General features: G+C 37.6%; 1 protein-coding gene and 1 pseudogene across 2 annotated transcripts; one reads left to right on the top strand and one right to left on the bottom strand.

Moving 5' to 3' along the window:
* Positions 1-1,417: 1,417 nt before the first annotated feature.
* Positions 1,418-22,212, bottom strand: LOC122473794 (serine/threonine kinase receptor associated protein). 2 transcript variants are annotated; one of them, XM_043564518.1, is made up of 10 exons: positions 21,748-22,212; positions 20,903-21,038; positions 14,243-14,324; positions 13,373-13,445; positions 10,021-10,117; positions 9,288-9,425; positions 6,710-6,846; positions 4,012-4,161; positions 3,274-3,339; positions 1,418-2,523 (listed from the first exon to the last, which is right to left on the bottom strand). In XM_043564518.1, the coding sequence occupies exons 1-10, from the start codon at positions 21,857-21,859 to the stop codon at positions 2,462-2,464; spliced, it is 1,053 nt and encodes a 350-aa protein (XP_043420453.1). In that variant the 5' UTR covers positions 21,860-22,212; the 3' UTR covers positions 1,418-2,461. The 2 variants fall into 2 exon arrangements, with proteins under 2 accessions (XP_043420453.1, XP_043420454.1); XM_043564519.1 differs by having other exon boundaries at positions 3,274-3,336; positions 21,748-22,194.
* On the top strand, positions 6,006-6,131 carry LOC122474199 (annotated as a pseudogene).
* Positions 22,213-23,524: the final 1,312 nt, after the last annotated feature.

Genomic DNA, 23,524 nt, shown 5'->3' with positions numbered 1-23,524 from the left:
AATGCAACCCTGCCAACACATGGATTTTTAGATCAGTGAGACTCATTCTGGATTTTTGACCTCCTTAACTTCAAGACAAATATGTATTGTTTTAAGCCACAAATCTGTGGTAATTTATTACAGCATTACAGCAGCAATAGAAAATCAATACACAAAGGATACCAAACTGGTTGTTTCCACAGACTGGTCTGTATAGTCAGTATATATGACTACAAAGAAAAACAAGGTTAGCCTTAAGAATTAAAAAGTAAAGTCTCTGAAAACATGCCTTTTCTTATTAAAAACAAAAGCAGTGGGTGCCTGGCTGGCTCAGTTGGTGGAACATGACACTCTTGATCTCGGGGTTGTAGGTTTGAGCCTCACATTAGGTATAGAGATGACTTAAAATTTTTAAAAACTCTGGGGCACCTGGGTGGCTCAGTCAGTTGAGCATCTGACTTCAGCTCAGGTCATGATCTCATGGTCCATGAGTTCAGCCCTCATCGGGTTCTGTGCTGACATCTCAGAGCCTGGAGCCTGCTTCTGATTCTGTGTCTCCCTCTCTCTCTGCCCCTCCCTGGCTCACACTTTGTCTCTCTCAAAAATAAACATTAAAAACATTTTTAAAAATAAATTTAAAAACCTCTTTAAAAATACAGAAAAACAAAATAAAAACAAAAGTAGCTATCAAAAGCAACATTAATCTGGCAAAAGCTGACAACTAAAATGACTTACCTGAGTAACCAGTATGTAAAAACATGCTAAAAGCTTAAGAACTTGACACTTTATTCAACACGGTCAACCAGAAACCTGACCAACATGAATAGCCTAGTTACAAAAGAATTATAAGGCATGGTATGACAGAACTTCACGCCTGAAATCCTTCAACTTACAAACTTAGCTCGAAACAACTTTTATAGATTCCAAGCTATATGCCACCCAATGATGTGGAAGCATGTATCTGTGTTATTGTCTTTAGATTTTTCTAACCCATAAGAAGAACTCCCCTTGACTCATAAATTTCATGATTCCAATCTGACACCTATAAATCTCAATTTATTTAAGGTAAGTCGGACTCTGACTAGAGTCTAAGCAACCCACGGAACATTGATAATATTGCTGCAGCTGAGTGGAGAAGCAGGCACGGAACAAGCGGTCACAAAACCACCATCCTGAGACCGTGGAGATTATCAGCGGCTCTCCCCGTGCCATGCCTCTCTTCGCCTTCAGAGGCTGTCATGGCCTACAGGGCTTTCCTCTGAATACCACAAATCCCCCCAAACGTATTCTCTGGTTGGTTATTTAAGGAAAGTTATCAAGGGTCATTCACAAGATGAATACGGAGAGAAAAAGCAATTGGCAGCGATGTTATTCATTGGTCTATTTTCCAAATTACTGGTTTAACAGACTCCTCATATTTAAAAAAATAAGTCTAAAGCCAGTTGACCCATTTTATTATAAGGCTGGTAAAAAGGCTTTTTGAATGCCATCTGAACTTAAAATAAAATAAACATTGCAGGTGTACAATTATCCCACGTTTATAAAATATTTGCTATCTGTATATACACATATAGGTACACAAATGCGCATTAACGCTCAGTAAATTTTAACAGATTTTGGGGGGATGGTGAGATTTTAAGTGATTTTCCTGCTTTCCGCCAATTTTGATTTACTATTTTTTTCTTATAACTAGCATATATCATTTAAATAAGTCATTATTCTGAATTTCTTTTAAAAAGCAAGTCAAGCATTTCCATCCAAAGCAGGAAGAAGGAAGGTAAATGCAAACCCAGCAAAAAACATGGAAATTTTAAAAATTTAGTACAAATAATTGAATTTCAAATTCAGGAAACAACATGTTTACTACAAATTCTTTAACCACATTGTCTTTTTGATATAGTTATGATGTAGAAAAGCTTTCTGGCAACTTCCATTTATAAACTCAAATCTCCCAAGAAACAAACATTGTTTTGTTTAGAGGCATTTTATTTAGACAACTAAAACAATTAGATGTTCAGAAGCAGTGTACAATGAAAGAGAAATCAAACCAGTTACTTTATCGTGAATTCCCTCTTCTTTACAACTAAAGCAAAAGGAAAAAAAAAAAGGCTTTCTGCTTTTAAGGGAAACGTCAGAAAAATAGGCCAATATATTTTTCTTCTCCATAATAACATAAACGGCTACAAGAAATCTAATTATAATAAGAGAAATTGGATGTTGGCTTGCACATACTCATTAAAAAGACAACAGGCCATCATACCACAAGAGCCTACTTCCACCTGCCTTCATGTGATACTCTTGCGTTTTCATGTACAGGTAACAAACACCAAGTTAGTTCCAGCACTGGAGCTAAGTCATATTCCCCATAATTTACTGCTCATGTTTGCCTTAAGCAGAGAGTAACTCCGGGAGGCTGATGCTTTTCTCTGCTTGCTTGTTTTAGTCCATAAGTTGTACATTATCTGCAGCATATGCCCAATGCTCAGGCCTTAACTTCAGGAGTTGAACTATAGATGGAATCTGAGTTCTCTGAAGCAATTTCTTCTGCAATGAAAAAAATAACAATGAAAAACACCCCACATTAGTCAACTTAATAAAGAAAATTTCTGTGTTAACCACATTTCTGTGTAATAAAGGAATGAAAATTTTTTTGGTAAGTGTGCTGGTGAGGCGAGGCAAAAGAGAACAAGGGCACAAACCATTAATGACTAGACTCATGTCACTGAAAATGCAATGAAGAAAGAGTTCATGTATTTCACCCATTACACTCTTACACTGTAACTTAACTTCCCAGGGGACCCTCTGCTGGGCTACACTTTCAGTGACTCCAACTATTGAGTAAACACTGAATTAAAGTCTTATCTTTGGAAGACCTGGCCGCCTCCTTTATTTATTCAAAATCAAACAATACTTTATGATCAGTATACCTTCCAATCTGTAATTCTACATTTGGGAAGCAGCACTTGGGAAGTAGCATGTCCTGAATAAATGTTACAAAACAATTACAACTGCAACAGCTTGCATTTTTATTTTAGCAACTGCCTCCTAAGTTAGACTCCACTATAAGAGTAACCACCTCGAATCCACACTACATCTTCATGCCTACCACTATGCTACAGATACTTAAATATTTGTTTTATGAACATGTGTATAAAATTACATACATATAATAAACTTTCCATTACTTAAGTATGTCCGTATTTAATAAGTGTCCTTTGTCAATCAATAAAACTCATCTAACCCTTTAATTTACATCCCCCAGGACTCAACGAAAGTTCATTCATCAGTATTTACCTAGCTCCTCTTCTGTTGTCTCTGGAAAACTGATCTTTGGCTTTGCCAGCTCACCGCTATCTTCTTCTATGGAAAGAAAAGCACTTCATGATTATGTGAATAACTTCCAATAACTTCCAATATTTAAAGAAGAGTACACATTATTCTCAGCAACGAGCTACAACATAGGAACCTCTTTCTTAATAATTAAAATTCTAAAATATTATGTGTCTCCTCAAAGTTCACTATTAAGTTCATACTACAACTATTTTGGGATCAATAACTAAGTATTTTTATTAAAAACATGTCTACCTTATTAATAAGGATCTGTGAGTAATACCATTCAGAGATTAAATACATTTACTTATAAATTCTTTATACTGCCCTCTAGCAAAATTTGAATTAGGTCCATTCCATTCACCAAATGATCAAGTGTAAAAACAAACAAAACAAAAAACACAACAAAAAAATTTAACCAAACAAAATAACACAGTAGCCAATTTATAATCATGGGCTTCTCTGCTTCAACCATATTATAGAATTTAAAATCTATAGGCGACAGAAACATAGAAATAAAACTAGTGATGAAAAATGACACAAAATTATGAAGTTTAACTTGATAACTTTGTGGGCTTTTTAAAGTAAATTCTACCAACACAGGGCTTCAACTTCCAACCCCTAGATTAAGATTCACATGCTCCACCAAGTGAGCCAGCCGGGGGCCCCATAAACTTGATAACTTTGAATACAAATTCTTACCAGGAAGCACACATTTCCAAAGGCCGTATGTTTTTCCTACCACAGTCTGCCATAGTCTCAATGTTCCATCTTCAGAACCACTGGCATAAAGTTCTCCATCAGGACTAAATCTCACACAGTGAATAGGACCAAAGTGTCCTTTGTAGGATTCTGAAAAAGAGGAGAAGGGCTATTAGATAATTTAAGACTTAAATGGTGCCTAAGTATTGATACACTAAAGAAAATACTGTCTTTTATTATTGGGAAGATGCAAAATTCTCAAGTCCAAATTCAAAGAGCTAAACCTCACTAAAAAAAAAATGAAGTGATTCTGGGTCGCCTGATTGACTCAGTTGGTTAAACGTCCAACGTCAGCTCAAGTCATGATCTCATGGTTCATAAGTCTGAACTCTGTACTGACAGCTCGGAGCCTGGGGGCTGTTTCAGATTCTGTGTCTCCCCCTCTCTCTGCCCATTCCCTGGTCATGCTCTGTCTCTGTCTCTCTCTCAAAAATAAATAAACATAAAAAAAAAAAAATGAAGGGCACCTGGGTGGCTCAGTCAGTTAAGCATCTGACTTCAGCTCAGGTCATGATCTCACGGTTTGTGAGTTCGAGCCCTGTGTCAGGCTCTGTGCTGACAGAGCAGAGCCTGGAGCCTGCTTCAGATTCTGTGTCTCCCTCTCTCTCTGACCCTTCCCCACTCCCACTCTCTCTCTCCCTCTAAAATAAATTTAAAAAACAATTTTTCAAAAATCAAAGTGATTCTTCTCACAAAGTGGTACATAATGTCTACCATTTCTCGGTAAAATTACCCACTTCGAATTTTAGCGCACATTACGGTTCATATTATCCCTCAAAAAAAAAAAAAAATGAGGCTTCATGTGCCAATAAGGATGAAGGAAGGGAGTAAATTCTACAGAAAACAGGTCTAAAGTCTCAGTTCAATCCCAATTTCCACATCCTAAACTCACTGACTATTTACCAGGAAACCAATCCTATTATGACTACGGAGAGCCACCAGATGGAGCTCTTTTATACACGTTGCCTCTTAATTTCCTACCAGACTATCAGGATTCTACTATTCATTCTGTCACACAGTACATTAAGATACAAGCTCAATGCTGATCCTTAAATATTTTAATCTGTGGAATTTAATGAGAAAGTGTACAGATCAGTAGTGGCGCTGTTATGTTTAAATCGTATCCTTATTTATGAACTTTTCTCATCTACTTTCTAAATGCTAATCATCTTATTAGTTTTCAAAGTCTTTATCAGACCAATGCTCCTGTTCTGTCTCCATCCATTCAACTCAAGAACCCTCATCTTCCCCCATCTCTGTCCAACCAGAGAATATCATGAGAGTATTATCACAAGAGAAAAATTTTCATGACAGTAGAAAGGATATGAGAGGTTTGTAATGAGAATAGCTGGGTCAAAGGTCCAGAGTTCACTAACTGTGACCTCAGATCTCAGGCAAATAATTTACTTCTTTTTCAAAAAGAATACATGGCCAAAACATTCTGAAACCTTGGAAACTGACATTAAATAAAGATAATGAAAAAAAGAATCTTAGTTGGGGCATCTGGCTGGCTCAGTTGGTAGAGCACATGACTCACGATCTTGGGGTCATAAATTCAAGCCACACTTTGAGTGTAGAGATTAAGAATAAAAGAATCTCTTATTTAAAAGTCATTTATACTCAAATAATAAAGAGTGAACCATAAGCAATTATATGGTCCCTTCACCAAACTTCCATTTATCCAACCCAAATCCATTAGCTTTCCCAAAGAAACAAAACATAAAGTTGTCTTTTGCTCTCGTGTATAATTCTAACAAGCTTAATATCATTGGGTGGTAAAGCAGGAGAGTTAGAAGAAATAAAATAGCAGCTTATGGAAAAAGGGATTATAAAAACTAAACATACTAGTTCAAAAAGCAAAAACTATTTTGGGAAGGCTAAAAGTAGATACTGAGAGCAATGATTATGAAATACCTACATAAATGTAAACCTAGATCACTTCTCAGCCTTTTGGCTAAGACCAAGTGTAGTATCTGTTCTTATCAGTTTAATAAATGTAAACCTAGATAAATGATTATTAAACCTAGATAAATGTAAAGTTAGGATGTATGTCAACTTCAAATTAACTTTACATGTCCCTCCCCCTCCTTTACTAAGGACTATTATGAAAATGGAACCAAAAGTCAGACTCCAAAAAAACCCCAAAACCTCCTCCAATTCAGATCCCAAAGGTATCCCTATAATAGGTCACAGCTGTTCTCCCCCCCCCCCCCCCCGCCCCCACTATTCTCTACAAAGCTTAGAGATTCTTAAGCTGGCAAAACAGAGGAGCCAGGTAGACGGGCTACATACTAGCACTATACTTCACAAAGAACAAATATCCTTACAGCTGCTTAACGGAATTTTGATATAAGACTGCCTTGTTGTATCCTCAGATAAATATACTGCACTACTGTATAGAATATCAGAATACAATGAACTTAGGTTAAAAGGAAAAGGTAAAATTGAGAGTTCAGTATACTTTGTTTGTAGTTCTACAAATACTTCTACCAAAAATGGAAAAAAGTCCTTTATTTTTTCGCTTGGAAATAGCAAGCTTTAGTTAGCCATAAAATTTGCTGAGGTGTTAATTACTAAAACCTAGCATTTGACAAATGTAAACACATCATTTTAAGGGAAGAAAAAAAGGACAACTCACCTAATTCTTCTCCACTATTATAATCATACTTATAAAGTTTAAAGTCTTCACCACCTGCAACAAGAAATTCTTTCTCAGGATGAAGAGATGCAGAATTGATGGTTGCAGGAGCTTCAAAGGATTTAATTGGGTCCAAACTGGAAAATAATTTAAATAATATTTATAAACGTTGAATACTGCATAATAATACCAAAAAATAATTCAGTTTCTTTTAAACTGTTCCTAATTTCTGAAACACAAGGAATAATTACATCTTCATTTAGTCAAACATATAGAGATGTTAAAAAAAAAAAAAAAAAACCTGTAAATAATATTAGCAAAAAAAGTTCAGAAAGATACTATGCCCAAGCGGAGCTCATACCAGAAATACAAGGCACTTTGGGCAGCAAATGCCTTCTTGGAAATGACTGTTAGCTAATTAAAACAGCATGGCTAATCTATTTGGATTTTTACACTGAACAAAATGTAATTCTATATTGTTTGATTTTTCCATGATAACCATGCATTATCTTTGTAAACAGAAAAAGGTTTTACAGTAAGTAATTAACATAATGGATTATTTGCACATTATTCTCAATTGCTGAAAATGTATGAGCTTCTGCAACAACAAAAACCCTTCAGTGCCATAAAAATATAAAACTGCTAAAGATGGTTCAGGTTTTAATATCAAGCTTTAAAAGAATAACCAAATTTAAAACTACAGCTATATAATAAAAATCAATGCACAACAACAGCTTCACTTGAGTATCAATGAGTTTGGACATCAGCTCTTTTCCAGTCTAATTCTAAAAGTCCTGAAAGGCTCCAACATAAAACATCAAGAGCATTCCTGCTCCGAAATGCCACCACCCTATTCCCATCATCACACACTACATACAGAAATTCAAGTTAGTCATGACTGGTGCAGGATCACTGAAGAGCAACCTTCTGCCTTGAATGGTAGAACGTTCAGTAGGCCAGCAAACCTCTGCCACTGAAACAAGATCCGAGGTGCTGATCTAAGCAGGGCTATGTGCTGCCTAAATCCACAAGGGACCAATGAACACAGTCATACAAATTAATGGCTCCGGGCAATTGCATTCTATTACTACCACTTCACTGTGGGTGCATGAACTCCTTTACATTCTTAACTGCTTTTCTCCGTTTTTACTACCTCCTCTTTCCTTTTTTTTTTTTTTAATTTTTTTTTTTTTCAACGTTTTATTTTTATTTTTGGGACAGAGAGAGACAGAGCATGAACGGGGGAGGGGCAGAGAGAGAGGGAGACACAGAATCAGAAACAGGCTCCAGGCTCCAAGCCATCAGCCCAGAGCCTGATGCGGGGCTCGAACTCCCAGACCGGGAGATCGTGACCTGGCTGAAGTCGGACGCCTAACCGACTGCGCCACCCCCAGGCGCCCCCCTCCTCTTTCCTTTTGCCCTTCAGTAAAGCTCAACTGTGCAAGCGGCCCTTCTGACAAAAGGTAAAAGACTGCTGGTTGGAGCATAATGTGGTATAATCTTTACAGAAATCATGTATGCAAAGAACTTTATTTACTTACTTATCAAAGTTTTTATTTATTTATTTTGGGAAAGAGAACAAGCAGGTAGGAGCAAAGACAGAGAAAGAGAAAGAGAATCCCAAGACAGAGCCCAAATATGGGGCTTGAACTCAAACCAAGAGATTAGGACCTGAGCTGAAATTGAGTTGGACACTTAACTGACTGAGCCACCCAGCCGCCCCTACAAAGAACTTTCCTACCCTTTGAACTGCTAATTCATATAAGGAACTACTCAGGTTTCTCTTACAAGGAAATATCAGAGATGTACCATAAATCACTGCAGCGTTAAAACAGGGAAACTGACACATGATTAACACCTATTATGTAATACACCTACCAAAAATATTTTCAAACAATTTTTAATAGCTAAGAATAATTTAAAATAAAAAATCTGAATTACACTCATAGGACCCTAGTAACTAAAGAAAAATGCCCACATGAACACACACATATGTTATCAAAGACTAAAACAGAAAATAAAACTACCATTAACATTCTGGCAGCTATAGTTGAAGAACTGTGGGTAAATTTTTTTTTCTATTTCCCAAATTTACAACAGAGGTATTAACCATATTTATGGTCACAAAAAAAAAGAGGTCTGTTTTTGGAAAACATCACTAGGTATACACAAACTTCAGAGAAAAAAAAAAAAAACAAACAGTTTCTCTAAAATTTTAAAGGGAAAATAAGAGAATCAAGATCACAGTGGTTTTATACAGTAATGAATGTTAATTATAGTACCAGTCTAGCAATCCTTTTAAGAAAATTATCATTTAAAAGTTGTTAAATTTTACCAATGTCCTAGATATCTGGAAATTAATATGATTAATTCATCAATATTCCAAATTCTTAAAAAACATATTGTTAATGGTATGGAAATATTTCCTCCTATATTATGTAGTATAGACTAAGATTTGTTTTGTAAAGAGTTAAATACCTTTCACATTTGCCTTCTAATTTTTAAGTTACCAAAAAAAAAAAAAAAAAAAAAGACAGAAAAGAAAAGAAAGAAAAATTAAGGTATTTCTTGGACATACCTTACTGCACTATGAAAAGCAATAGATCGTCCATAAGTTATTACCAAGATCTCTCCCTCAGGAATATATTCCATACTGCTAACAGACATATTAAAATTTAGAGACTTCACTTCTGTCATAGTAGCATGATCCCAAAGGCTGCAAAAAAGGAAGAGGAAAACAGTGGTATTTACTCATTTAAGAAAAGTGCATAATTCCCAATTATACCTACAGATTAATCAATGAGAGAATAATCACAATTGTGGTACAACAACCTTCATTCCAATTCACAAATTATAGATGATACAGAGAATGTTTGGGTTCCTATACAATGATAAATTACTTGGTATCTGGTTGGTGAGGTCAACTTTAACACTTACACATACCTCCCAAGCCATTTAGCAAAATTACACTGTTAAGACATATAAATCTTAATTTTGCCATTCTAGTGTCACTCTAAATAATGGTTCTTATACTCTGTATTTGTGAATATGATGACAGCTATTATATATTACTACGGGAGAAAACAATCAGCACAAAGAATTGTGTATAGAATTTCAGGACTTTCATGGACTCCCTACACCCAGCCTGTCCACTGACTCAGGTTAAGAGTAGGTGCTTATAAAGATATCAGTAGTTTTAATTAAGTGTCTTGTGGATTCTGCTCTAGGTTTATAATAGTAAACAGACAGCTCCAGAAAAATGTCATCTATGCACAGCTTAAGTTTTAAATTATTAAAGAAAAATTACTTACCGGACAGTTTTATCATCAGCTGAAAGAATCTGTTTATCCTCACTGCACCATAAAGCTTTTTTAATACCAGAAGTGTGACCACTGATTTCCTTAGGTTCTTAAGATAAAACAATTTAAAATTGTTAATATTTCATTTTCTTAACTGAGCAACATTGAAACAATATGTAAAAAGAAAAGAAAAAATAAATTTTAAGTAAGACTGCCAACTTTTCAAAGCCCAACACAATGCAAAGTTACTGTTTATAAAAGAATACATTTAGTTTTTCTGCACTGGATGGAAAACTTATTCACATAACAAAGAACCCAAGAACTATGCTGTTATTTATCCTCACTTGGGACTGAATATATCACTTCCTCCAGGCTACTTTCTGCTTTCAAAAGCATTACCATTACTGTACCACAATGAAATAAAAGAAGCTAATCCAACATCATCACTAACACTGGGACCTTCATCCAAGTCACTGTTGGTAGTAACTAACAGGAAAAAAGAGGGAAATAGAGGCTGACAGAAGAAAAGGAGAATAAAAAGCAATGTGGCATTTCCCAAGAATATTTTTTTTTAACTTTATTTATTTTGAGAGAGAGGGAGAGAGAGGGAGAGAGAGAATCCCAAGCAGGCTCCACACTGTCAGTGCAGAGCCTGATGCAAGAGTTTGAACTCAGGAACCATGAGATCATGACCTGAGCCACCCGTGTGCCCCCCCAAGAATATTTCTACGCTGAGAGCAAAGCACCCAAAAAATAGGAACCTGTCTCCATTGGGAGACTTTCCCTTCAAAAGATTAAAAAACAACAACAAAACAAAAACAAAAACAAAAACAAAAACAAAAACAAAACTACTCAGTGTTATCTTTGGACAAAAACATGCTGGAGGCAAAGCTCGTCAACACTACTTTGATTTGGGGCAAGTTACTTAATCTGTCGAAGTAAAGGTTACTTAACCCTTTCATTTCTTCATCTGTATGATGGGATAACGACAGTTACTGTACCTCATAATTTGAGTATAAGGACCAAATGAGAATATTCATCTGAAGCTTCTAACCTGGTGTCTGACATACAGTAAAACTTCAGTTAATTGCTGTTATTTCTATTGCCAGTACAGTGCAAGAACCACTTTCAAAAATCACCTTTGAGAAAGGTAAAAGATGAAAAATATCCACCAAAGGCCTCAACTACCTCGCAGAGTCAGATAGACATGCTGATTATAAGAGGTCCAAGTACTTTGCTATGTTTTGGCTTCAAGTTATCAAAGAGAATGAAGAGAAATACTTCCAGATGCTAATGAAGAATCACCTATAAATGTAGTCTGTTTGGTCACCTTAAAAATGCTTTAGGAAAGAGAGTATCTTGAGAATAATTACTTAATATCCAATGTAGCTTTGACTTTCACACAAACTTCGGAAGTTCACAGATTTATGAATAAATAATAAATACCCATAGTACAAAATTTAAGATACCAACTTATATAAAACAAAATCTTGTTCATCATAATTTCATAGCTTTTGAAATATATATAATGTGGCTAGAAAAGCATTAAACTACTACAAAATAGACTACTACAAAATGAATATCTGTACCAGAAAAGAAATCTTTTACAACTTCTATGCAATAGAGAATTCATTAGGGAAATGATAAATTTTACCACCAAAAACTTTACAATGTGTATACCATAAACCTATTTATTTGAGAGACAGAGAGAGAGAGAGGAAAAGAGAGACAGCATGCATGCATGAGCAGGGGAGAGGGGTAGAGGGAGAGAGAGAATCTCAAATAGGCTCCACACTCAGCATGGAGCCTGATGTAGGGCTTGATTCCACAACCCTGGGATCATGACCTGAGCCAAAATCTCAACTAACTGAGCCACCCAGACACCCCTATACCATAAACCTTAACTAATAAAATTTAAGGGGCACCTGGGTGCCTTAGTCTGTTAAGTTTCCTACTTTGATTCAGATCATGATTTCATGGTTTGCTGAGTTCCAGCCCCACAATGGGCTCCACTACACTGACAGTGCAGAACCTACCTGGAATTCTCTCTCTCTCTCAAAATAAACTTTTTTAAAAAATGTAAAAGCAAGCAACAAATTAGAATACAATAAAGAACCTTAAAACCAATAAAAAAAGATGAACACCACAACAGATAAATTGGCAAAAAGTATGAACAGGCTATTCACCAACAAATACATTAAAATGGCACTCAATAGTTATTTAATCTCATGAATAATTTTTTTCAAGTTTACATTAATACCACAGAAACATTTTTCTTCTATTGAATTGAGAAAGATACAGTTAGTTATCAGTGTTTGTTAGAACAGGTTAACTATAGATATATTTTTTACACTTCTGTAGAACACACTTTAGTAATTCCTACCAACAGTTTCCAAGTATACCTCCTTTTTGTCCCAACAATTCTATTCCTATGTAGTTATTCTACAGAAATAATTGCGGAAATATTTGCAATTAAAAGGATGTTAAGCATAACACTACTTATAAAAAGATTTTTTTAATGTTTTTATCTCATTTTTGAGAGCGAGAGAGAAACAGAGCACGAGCAGGGAAGGGGCAGAGAGAGAGGGAGACACAGAATCTGAAGCAGGCTCCAGGCTCCAAGCTTTCGGCACAGAGCCCGACACAGGGCTCAAACTCACAGATGGTGAGATCATGACCTGAGCCAAAGTTGGATGCCCAGCCAACTGAACGGCCCAGGCACCTCAAGCATAACACTACTTATGATATTTAAAATCTGTTAAGTAGCCCAAACAGGTCACATAGTAAGAGATTTTTTAATCCACTTATCCATAGGATGAAAATGATACAGTCATTAAAAACAGTGGATAGAATATTTCAAAACATGAAAAAATTGTGAATTGCAATTTTTAAAATTTTTTTAAATTCAAAAAAAATTTAAAAATGCTATTAACTAATACATTCACATGGTTCAAAAATCTGAATATATGTACACACTAAGAACTCGCACCCTTCTTACCTTCTACAGATAACCACTCATTCTTACCAAAAAGTAGTAACAATGCTATGCATCTTTTTAAACTTAATATGATAAAAATTTAGCAAAATAAGATTTTAGGTTGTAAGAAAAAGATACAAGTACAATGTAGCAAATAAATGGACATTATAAAAAAGAGATTTGCATAGAAAAAAAAAACCTGGAAGAATATGAACCAGAAACTAAAGATATTAACAATGATAAATACTGGATTATGAATTATGTTTTCATTTTTTTCTTTGTGACTATCTTTAACTTCCAAATTTGAGCACTGAACATGATTCTTTTTAATCAAGAAGACTTATTTAAATTAAAACAAAATATAACACAGGTATAAATTATGCTCACCTGCTTCAGGTTTGTTCAAATCATATATGCGTAACAGTTTATCCTGTCCCCCGGTTAATAAGTAATTACTATCCTGAAAACACACACAAGGAAAATGTTAACAGATTAGCCATTTTAACAGCTATATCTTTCTGAAACTTCTTCAACACCAACTAAAATCTAAATAAAGTTCACCGACATCAGGGGCACCTGGGTGGCTCAGTTGGTTGAACATTTGACTTCAGCTCAGGTCACAATCTCAGGGTTCATAAAATTGAGCCCCACATCGGGCTCTGTGCTGACAGCTCAGAGCCTGGAGCGTGCTTTGGATCCTGTGTCTCCCTCTCCTCTGCCCCTCCCCTGCTCACGTTCTCTCTCAAAAATAAATAACCTTGAAATAAATAAAGTTCGCAGGCATCATAAAGAGACGTAAAACGTACCAATTCTGAGAAGATACTGTAGAACATTTATCCTTTCGTAATTGCCTATTCGTAAAACCCTTTAAGCTTCTCCAGTTCAAGTGTATTATACCACCTACCACATGAATCTTCTCCATCTGCCTTGATCCTGCTCCCTCCCCACTAAGAAACACTTCTTTGGTGATCTCAACTTTATCCTCTCCCTTCTGAAAGTAGTTAGGAAACATTATTGGCACATTTTAGATATTTGTTGCTACCGACAGAGAACTCAGCCAAGAGTTCCAGGGTATCTCAGGATTAACCAAATAAATAAACAAATCTCTATAGCGTAATATGCAATTATATTATCAAATATAAGGCAATATACACCTAATATCGCCCCAAATATACAAACCAATCAAGTATACAACCGTCACTACATCCTATAGTAACAGCAATTTCACTCCCTAAAATAAATTCTATTTTCTGATACCTGCGTAAAATCCACAGTCTTGACAATGTGTTTATGAGCCAGCGTCATCAATTCATCTCCTGAGACAGCATCCCACACTTTGCTAAAAGTAAAAAGAGTGAAATTAGAAGAGAAATATAATGGTAATTTTGATGATTACCAAGTAAGTTAGATACATGAAATGTTATATAAATGTATTACGTATCTCTCATTATCTTTAGTATCCCTCACTGTTAAGAGTTCATTTGATTACATATTTTAAATGATTCTAAAGAAAAATATACCTGTAGAAGTCATGTAGCGAATCTAATTTTGACAACGAAAAAGATCTACAAATTTAAGTAAATGATATCCATGAACCAACCCATCCTTACCTTTAGCCTGCAGCCATAATATCCTTTTAGCAGGACTACAAAACATTTTAACCAATTTTAAGTTTCATCTTTCCAATTTGTTTCTCTAGTCACTAGTCTCACTTAGGTGCAAAACAAACAAGTGAAAAACAAAAAATCCTAGAAAAAATTTGCAGAAGAATGAAAAGGCCACATAAAATTTTATATCAAGACAGTAGAGAAGAAAATATTCTCTCTTCCTCAAAGTTGACTCTTAAATTCTCAAATTCTAGTCCAATTAACTTCCTCCAAAGTATCAGCCTTTGATTATATAATGCTAAAACAGGATTTTTAATCTGTCAACTGCCTGTTTCCCTGACCCACTCCAACCCAAAATATATGTGTGGTTGTGTGTCTATACAAATATATATGTATGTATGCACACTATAAGAGGTTCCACGGGGCGCCTGGGTGGCTCAGTTGGTTAAGCGTCCAACTTCAGCTCAGGTCACGATCTCGCGGTCCATGGGTTCAAGCCCCGCGTTGGGCTCTGGGCTGATGGCTCAGAGCCTGGAGCCTGCTTCCAATTCTGTGTCTCCCTCTCTCTCTGCCCCTCCCCCGTTCATGGTCTGTCTCTCTCTGTCTCAAAAATAAATAAATGTTAAAAAAAAAAATTAAAAAAAAAAGAAGTCCCCCAAATAAAAAAGCTTAGAGAAGAAAAAAACTCATTTTCTATCAGAAGTGATTATTGAAAGATAAACAAAGAAAACCTTGCTTACTGGGAAAAGAACTGTTAAGAGTGAACAAACTATGCTCCATAAAGATTTTCATTTTAATGTAACTGACATTTATTTTTAAAAATAAAGGGAACCGTATACAGTGGGGGGCAGAGTGGAGGGTGTGGGGGAAGCACGACCAAAGCAGCAGCATCCAGGGTGCCAACATATCTATAGTCTTTTCCATCCTATTTAGAAACACTACTAAAATTGAAGATGACACCTTCTGACAGTGTGTTCTAATAATCACTTCTACTAACTTTGGCATATTTCCATTATTCACAGTAACAATCCTAAAAAGGGTTTATAGCCCTAAAAATAATCTAGAATAACCTAAATGTTTTCTAATGTATTTTTCAATCACCAGACATGAAACTGATATTAACTAGCTGGCTGAGGGGCTCAAATGAAGGCAGTGAAGGATCATTAAAACAATACCCTTTCATCAGCTAATCATGCAGCATTTACTTTCTGCACAACTCATGAAGTACCCGTCATCTCCCTCAACTACGGATTCACCTTACATCCCCTGTTTCGTGCATATAATAATGTTATCTATTCAATACTTTTCTTACCCTTGGAACAGACTTACCGTAAGTCTCAAAAGAGGGGTTGCTTAAAGTTTAACAACAAAAAACATTAAGTTATTTTAGGGGGAAAAAACTGCCCAGCTATCTTAACATGACCAAGTCATCAAAAAGGAGATAATTCCACCTTCAATGTATTGGCAACCTTATTCAGAGAAAAATCCATCTTTCTATTGTCTTTTACAAGCGAGAAAACTGACCATACACTGTTTACCTATGGATTTCTGGGCCTAACTCCAGATCCATTTAATCACCCTCTGGAACAGAGCACAGTAACCTTCTCCACTTTAGGCACCCTCTCCAAATGATTTTAAGAGGAAAGTGGAGATGCTAAGAAGAGGATCATGGGAAGTAAAGCTTACATTAGCTTCATGAATTAAAAGATATAAAGAGGATGGAGTTTCAGGAAATAGTGTACTTATCACCTGACTCAATTGCCCGAATTATCTCAAGATAGCATTCCAAACTGACCCACAGACCAGCTCTGCTGAATACATTTTCTCCACAAGAACAAAATACACCTCTAGATACACATGACATTAATGAATTTTATGAGAAACATAGGAAGGGTGAGTGCTTCCCAAAAATTATTTATACCAACTATGATTAATCAGGTAAGTGGGGGAAGCTATTCTTTAGCTGCATCAGGTTCCGTAACAGCAAGTCCCATGCAAATCATTAAAAGAGATTATACACGGGGCGCCTGGGTGGCGCAGTCGGTTAAGCGGCCGACTTCAGCCAGGTCACGATCTCGCGGTCCCGGAGTTCGAGCCCCGCGTCGGGCTCTGGGCTGATGGCTCAGAGCCTGGAGCCTGTTTCCGATTCTGTGTCTCCCTCTCTCTCTCTGCCCCTCCCCCGTTCATGCTCTGTCTCTCTCTGTCCCAAAAATAAATAAACGTTGAAAAAAAAAAATTAAAAAAAAAAAAATAAATAAATAAATAAAAGAGATTATACACAAGGCTCCTACTCCTCCAAGACAGACACTGAACAAGTAAGGGGTAAGACTCAACTACTATTTATTGAAGCATCTACTAGGCAACAGGCGCTGTGCTAAACTCCAAGGATGTAAATGGAGAAAGATCTCTCTAATCCTCCCAAAGACCATGTGGTCTTACACCCATCTTACAGATACGAAAGCCAAAGTTTTAAGAAGCAACCCATGATCAAACTGGAAATACACAGCATGGCTAGCACATGAACTCAGCCCTCACCAAAGCGAATGCTTATATCTTTCCCACTCTATCATGGCACCTAAAAGCCTCGGGGGGGGGGGGGAACAAAACCAAAAGCATTTAATATTTAAATCTATTCAACCCTTTTGCACAAAACCAAGTAATTTCATGGCTTTAGCCAAAGAAGTTCCAAAATTGTACATATGATTTTGGTCTAGTGGGAATGGTAGCTATCACTGCTACCTTACACATGCAACACTTACATACTCATTCAATTTTAGGCAATGTTCTAAATATTAGAAACATTTTAACTCATTTAATATTCACAACTGACATAGGAGACAAGCATTATTACTATTCTCATCTTTATAGATGACGATACTGAGAAAAAAGAGGTTAAATAAATTCCCAAGGTCACAGAACTACTAAATGCCGGAAGCAGGATTCAATTACAGAATCCGGTTCATACTTTTCATGCTACTTGTAAACATAGACATTGAGACTTGAAATGTTAAGCACAAAACAACACTGAATACCTATCCGCAGACACGTCCTCAAATGTGTGATTTGGGTTATTAATGCTCTATAAGTGACCTAAATAAAGATAATTGTTCCTCTGGCAGCAAGATAAAATCCTGACTACTCTTTCCAAGACTAAGTATTTAAAGTGCCATATTTTTTCACGCCTTTTTCGCTCTCCATTTCAGAGGCGTTATCGCATGAACAGTAATTTCTATCTAGCTCTTTATCTTCCCAAGGACTGGTATTATAATTTGGTCAAATGCACAAAACGAAGGCTCTTCACAGATTTTACAGAGACAGGCATCCTTCCCGACAACTTTTTGCACAAGTCTCTTAAAGATCAGAGCAAGCCCATCAAGCAGGAGGTGACAAAACATTTTGCTCACTAATTAACACTGACAGGGCCCAGAACTGAGGTTAACAAAAATGTATCCTTTCAGAATTGCAATTCAAAAGCTTGTTTAATGCTAATGTTTGCAGTGTCTAACATCTTGTTCCACTTAAAACTTCATTGTATTTTTTTATTTTGAGAGAGAGAGAGAGACTGTGCAAGCTTGCGTGAGGGGGAGGGGCAGGAGGGTGCGAGGGAGGGAGGGTAGGAGAGAGAGAGGGAGAGAAGTAGAGAGAGAGAAGGGGAGGGAGAGAGGGAGAGAGAGAGAGAGGGAGAGGGAGAGAGGGAGAGAGGGAGAGAGGGAGAGAGAGAGAGAGAGAATCTCAAGTAGGCTCCATACTCCCACAACCCTAAGATCATGACCTTAGCTGAAACCAAGAGCAGACGCCCAACCGACTAAGCCAGCCAGGAGCCTCAAAACTTAATTATGTTTAAAATACCACTTTATTAATATTCACTTATTACAGCAGACTGGGAGCTAGTTTCAACAACGAAATTTTTAATATCCACATCCCAAATGTCTGAAGTCTACTAGAGTTGAAAACCTCAGTTTCTACGTCTGTTATAAAATCAATGACTTTCATTCCCAATGACAATGTTCCTACTAGACTGAGCAAAAAACTCTGGAGGAGTTGAAGCAGAAAAAAAAAAAGCTAACCTCTTGGCAATCAGACACAAGTATTACAGAAGCAAAACCAAGATCTGTGATTAACCCATTCTTTACCGTCTACTTTAGAAAACTTCCTCAAGTTATTTATGCAACAAATACTAAGTACTGAACAAGCCAGGGGATATAAAAAATATAAGACATGGCCCCTGACTTTAAGAAGCAACAACACATAAATCAATTATGTGCTATAAAAGTGCCAGAAGTTTTAATACTGGGAACAGTGTGAGCCCAAGAAGGAATGAATGGGCACTTTCACCTGATTGCACTCCAGAAGTCTTCTGAGAATCACTTTTACCAAATTAAATAAAAAAAAGGTGAATGGGAAGGACATGTTACAAGTATGCATGCTCACATCTACAGTAACATTTGACCTGAAGCTGTTGACATTACAGGATTTATATAAAATCAACAGCGCCTTATTTTATCAGGATTACACACAATCACAACAAGGCACAGCACAAAGCCTTGTAACAGTTACGCATAAAGACGTAATAGAAATCTATTCATTGAAGTACAGACAAAAGTTCAGGCTGACATTTATAACTTTTGTTACTGCTCTCACCATCTCAAATTTAATCCCGGATAAGCATTATTATCTCCCTCACCTTGTTTTAAAAACTAATTTATTTAATTTTACATACAGTAGAATTCATTCTGTGCCATAGAAATCTACACGTTTCAACAAAGGCATGGTCACATATCTACTACTACAATGTCTTTATTTTTTATAAATACTCCTAACATAGAATTACGAGAGAGGAAGGAAGGAAGGAAGGAAGGAAGGAAGGAAGGAAGGAAGGAGACTACTTTTACTCTCCAGAGTTGAGTGTAACAAAGTCTACTACCATACAATTGCTCTTGACATTGCCTTCATCAGTTTACACATTTAAGTGTCTGTTAAGTCATAAACACAATCAGAAACTAGAATACCAAGACTATATAAAAAAATGAAAGTGCCCAGAAGGGAAAAGTGGGTCTTTACAAGTCACTCAAACATATGCAAAGGCCAAAACCAAAATAGGTAAGATGTATTTTGGCGACAGTAAGTTTAGTGTAACTAGACCACAAGGCATATGGTATGCAGTGCCAGAGAGGTAGATAAACCAAGATGAGGCCAAAGTGTAAGCTGGCAACAACTGAAATTTAACCTTTAGGGCAGTGGTTCTAAGGCTGGACATCAGAACCACTTAGTAGAACTTTAAGGAAAAAAAAACTAAAAAACTGATGTTGGGGGATGTGGGTGCCCCATCTCCAGATCAATTAAATCAGAATTTCCCAGACACATACATCTGAATAATTTAAAGTTCCCTTGGGTACATGCAAGGTCACAAACCACCAAAACTGCAGAGGGAAGAAGGAAGATCATTAGAGAAGTGACATGATGAAATCTGTTTTTAGGAATATTATGGAAGATAAAAAGAAAGGAAAGCTACTAGTGGTAGGGGCATAAAAACATCATAGCCAGGAGATATGCTGCTATAGAATCAACAATGATGAGGAGCGCCTGGGTGGCTCAGTCGGTTAAGCAGCCAACTTCAGCTCAGGTCATGATCTCCCGGTCCATGAGTTTGAGCCCCGCATCGGGCTCTGTGCTGACAGCTCAGAGCCTGGAGCCTGTTTCAGATTCTGTGTCTCCCTCTCTCTGACCCTCCCCCATTCATGCTCTGTCTCTCTCTGTCTCAAAAATAAATAAACGTTAAAAAAAAAAATTAAAAAAAAAAGATGATAATGTGAATGTAAGGAAGAAATCAAGAATGATTTAAATTTCAACCTTAAAAAACTTAGAAAATAAAAAGCAATGGAGTTTGGAAGTTTTAAATATGTGTAAAGCCAGTTAACAAAAACAGAGAATGAGATGGGGCTAAAAATCCAGGCCATCAGCACTAGGAAGCCACAGAAGTGTGCAATATCACTCAGAAAGCACATGTAGTGCAGCATTTGTAAGCACGACCCCCCAAGACTCGTTATCTAAAGTGCTTGTTAACAATGCAGGTTCCTGGGTCCTAATCCAGACACAGACAATAAATCATTTAAAGTCTCTGAAAATTGGTGAGAACCACTGAAGAGAAAGAAGCAGAAAGGACTAGAGGTTTAGTGAGATCAAACATCATGTGCTCTATCTGATAGGCACTGAGTCAGAGTTTTATGAATAACTGAGGTTGAAGTTTTGAGTACTTCCATTAACACAATCCACGGAGATCTCCAAAACTGGCTGTTTCGGCTATACTTACGCAGTGAAATCCGCAGCTGCTGTAGCTGCTTTGGTGGCATCCTTATTCAATGTGGCACCCCAAACAGCACCCTTATGACCCAAAAATGTTCCAATCCAGTCTCCTGTATCTCCCTGACGTAGCATAGGCTTCCCGTCTAAAACACATTTAAAAAAGCATGTTATTTCGAAGTTCAGATTACTTAAAATCTAAGACTCGAACATAAAGTGATTGTGTTCAATAACAAAGTGGAACACTGCTTTTATTGTTTAACTACTCTCATTCACTGAGGTCACTATGAAACGTCCAGAACTAAATTAACTGAAGAGCTGAGCCAGACATGCTCACTGAAGCGTCTGTAATTCGGTAGGAAGAATACTGATCTATGTCAAAATAATGCAGATTTCAGTCTTATTTTGGAGAAACGTCTTAACCTAAATCTCAGTTTCCAATTGAAGAACGGGACTAATACCACAAAGGAATGTCCAATGAAATAACAACAGGAATGACAAGTCTCTGTAAAATAACGAAAGGTATTACTTAGCCTGGCCTAGTTTCTTCATGCCCCAAATCCTTGAAAGATTATTTACAGTATTTGATGGCCGGGGCGCCTACGCAAGCGTACAGTCCGGATGCTCCAGAAATAGCAATAAAAGTAAAATGAGAGGCCTAAACGGGGGGAGGGCAATACTTGGCCTCACCAGAGGATCAGAAAAGCCTCTCTTGGCTCCAACTACGAATCCCTATTTTCCCCATCAGACCATGTTGGCCTCAATCTCAAAGGCTGAGATCACCCTTCGGCACTGGGGAATACCTTTGGAGCCAGTCCTAGCCGTCAGGGATCTGGATCCAGGGGCCCTGCTCACCTTTGCAAGCGCTGATTAAGAAATAGCCATAGGGCGTGATGCCACTGAAGGCCAAATCAACCACAGGCCGCGTGTGGCCCGAGCAGGTGAGCGGAGTCTGCCTCATTGCCATGGCGGCGGCGAACCGAGCGATCCGGCTGCGGAGCCGAGGGTCGTCTGCTCTTTTCTTTCCTCTGCCGCAGAGCCTCTGGCTCAAGGCCCCCGCCCTGACACTGGGGACTGGGGATGGGCCGAGAAACAGGAAAAAGAGGCCAATCGGGTAGCAGCGAGGTCAGGAAAGGGTTTGGGGATGGGCCAGGGTGTCTGCGACGGGCGACCGACAGCGGCCAGGGAGGGAAAGGGAGGGAGGGAGGAAAGTAGGGGAGGGGGAAAACCGGAGAACCCGCGGCCAAGACCCGCACGGTCCACACCGGTACCGGCAGGAAGTGACGATACCAATGACGTCAAGCGTCCGTCGGAAGTGACGATCTAGCAAGAAGGCAAGTTTGCCCGGTGAGGAGCTAATAGGACAGCAGTGCGCAGGCGCTAGATCAGCACTCGTTGGCCACATGACCCTGGTCCCGCACCGGCCACGTACGGCGCCTAGAGAAGCTCTAGACTTTGCCTTGGCGTCTCCATCCAGTTCCCAGCTTTGACCAGCCGAAACCGGTCTTGTCCCTGGGCGGAGTTTGCTGAGTGCGAAAGCTGTGACTGCCCTTCTCGGAGCCTGGACCTGGCGGCCCTTGTGGATTATGCGCCAAGCAATCCAACTGGCTGGACCGTGCTTGTTATCTGAACAGAAAAACAGAGTTGTTCCCAGCAGCGCCCCAAACCAGCAAACTTCGTCTAGGAATTTTTTTTTTTTTTCAGTTCTTACTAAACAACTACATAGGCAGCTCCTCTGGGATTGTCTACAAGTAAGGCCCTTAAGAAACGTGGTTTCTCCAGGCACTCATAAAAATTCCAGTAGTGTTAGCGATTTAGATATGAGTGTTATGTGGTTTTAAATACAATTAGTGCAGTGGTCCCCAAACTTTGATGAAATACTCAAGTCAGTAAAATTTGAATCTGCACTCCCATTAGGGAGATGATGTGCGTATTACATACTTGTACATTACAATTAGGCAAAAACGTAAATACCAGAAGAATCTAAAAACTATAAATAGAAACTCGGGTATTATTTTCCTACAGGCAGCCCACTTCGGGCAGGGGTATTGCTGCTCTGTAAAACAATCAGAACTGTTGATACAAAACTTTTGTAAGCAGGAAACGTCCTTCCTGGAGCAAGTTTCTTTCCTTTTAATATAGACTGTAAAGGGAAGACAGATTTTTGTGGCTCTTTCAGTACTTTATCCCCAAGACCATAATATTTTAGCACATACCAATAAATCAGCACAAATGACTGAATGTTTCCTTCTCCATTTTTTTTTTTTTTTTTTTTTGGTAATAAGCGTGTATCGCTTATTCAAGATTCAAGTCTTGAATGGAGACTTGAAGTACTTTCCCGTTCTATTTTCTTAGCATTTTGTTCACTCATTTACAGTACAGCCTTACTCTATATGTTTTTCATTATCTTTGGTTTTGCTCTCTCTGCGGTCCAACACATACAGACTCCACACACTTAAATTATGAGCTTCTTTTAATGGCAATGGTTATGGCTTTGTCATCTTTGTACTCTAGTACTGGAAGAGTGAATGGCATTTAGTGGATGCTCAACAAATGATTGTTTACTGATTAAATAACTATTACTGATGGCGGTAAATGAAAGACACAACTCAAAGCAACTAGTCAGTAAAAT

The sequence above is a fragment of the Prionailurus bengalensis genome, chromosome B4, assembly GCF_016509475.1.
Source record: "Prionailurus bengalensis isolate Pbe53 chromosome B4, Fcat_Pben_1.1_paternal_pri, whole genome shotgun sequence".
Taxonomy (NCBI): domain Eukaryota; kingdom Metazoa; phylum Chordata; class Mammalia; order Carnivora; family Felidae; genus Prionailurus; species Prionailurus bengalensis.
Note: the sequence above shows the minus strand (reverse complement) of the source record. Positions and strands in the feature narration are given on the sequence as shown.

What these genes read in the sequence shown, in the direction of transcription:
- LOC122473794 (XM_043564518.1), bottom strand. Translation starts at nt 21,859, where the DNA reads ATGGCAATGAGGCAGACTCCGCTCACCTGCTCGGGCCACACGCGGCCT. An exon ending in AGACTGTGGATTTTACGCAG is followed by an intron (nt 13,446 to 14,242) that starts GTATCAGAAAAT and finishes GTGTGTTTTCAG; the next exon opens with GATAGTAATTACTTATTAAC. An exon ending in TAATAGTGGAGAAGAATTAG is followed by an intron (nt 4,162 to 6,709) that starts GTGAGTTGTCCT and finishes CCTCTTTTTCAG; the next exon opens with AATCCTACAAAGGACACTTT.